General features: G+C 49.8%; 1 protein-coding gene across 1 annotated transcript in view; it reads left to right on the top strand.

Annotated features, from left to right (window-relative positions):
* Positions 1–724: 724 nt before the first annotated feature.
* The window catches only part of prkceb (protein kinase C, epsilon b), a gene marked incomplete at both ends in the record, with an annotated part of 138,022 nt that continues 137,748 nt past the window's right edge, over positions 725–998 (top strand). The window contains one exon of the mRNA XM_080848408.1: positions 725–998. This exon is cut by the window's right edge and continues 74 nt beyond it. Within this exon, the coding sequence (XP_080704534.1) occupies positions 725–998 (274 nt within the window).

Consider the following 998-nt stretch of genomic DNA (forward strand, 5'->3'; position numbering starts at 1 on the left):
GGGGGGAAAAAGAGGCAGGTCTGCAGGAAACGGAGCACCAACGGCGAGGAAGCTGCCTGGATCAGTGACGACCATACGGAAACCGAGAAAACACACAAGCGAGGACTCGGGGAAACTACAAGTCGTTGTCCTTAAAGTGCTATTTTGTCTGCGAACTGACGTGCATATGCAACGTCCCAAATGCGTTGTAGACACACCGAGATAATTCCGTCCTCTTTCAGGCAACTGAGGAATACGAGAGCTTTGAGAGCTCGGTCCTGAAGAGGGTCTGCTTCGGTTTATTTTGCTCCCGAGGGTTGAGGTGGGGAATGCTGGTCGAATCTTTCATGTGACATTGGAACAATTTACCCAGCTCTATTCTTTCATTTCGATCGATTGTTCAATGCGGAGTATATGATTTGTGAGCTTTGACACCAAATGTGTGATGTTATTCTGGGGTGCAATGGTCGGAGAGAAATAAAAAGACAATTTGTGGCGGCAGGCTCATATCGATACGGGGGTAATTTGCATTCAATTTGAGTGAGTGTTCGCAAGTGAGGAGACGGCGATTTTCCCGTTATTTTGAAGGGGGAGGCGTGTTCGCAGGGAGACACAAGTAAGAAGCTACCTATTCATTCAGGAAGGCGCTCCACATTAGATAGATTACCCGTTGGAGTAACAGGGATCAAGGAACACTCCTCACACCCTTGTTCCAAGTACATTTGAGAGGGATTACATCACCAACATGGTGGTTTTTAATGGGTTATTGAAGATTAAGATTTCTGAGGCTCTGGACTTGAAGCCAACGGCTTGGGCGCTGAGGCACGCAGTGGGCCCGAAGCCCCAGACTTTTCTCTTAGACCCGTACATCGCCCTCAACGTGGATGACTCGCGCGTGGGCCAAACCTCCACTAAGCAGAAGACCAACAGTCCCGCGTGGAACGACGAGTTCGTCACTGAGGTCTACGACGGCAGGAAAATCGAGCTCTCCGTGTTCCATGACGCGCCCATTGGCTACG

The sequence above is a fragment of the Sprattus sprattus genome (assembly GCF_963457725.1).
Source record: "Sprattus sprattus genome assembly, chromosome: 12".
In the NCBI taxonomy this organism is placed as follows: Eukaryota; Metazoa; Chordata; class Actinopteri; order Clupeiformes; family Clupeidae; genus Sprattus; species Sprattus sprattus.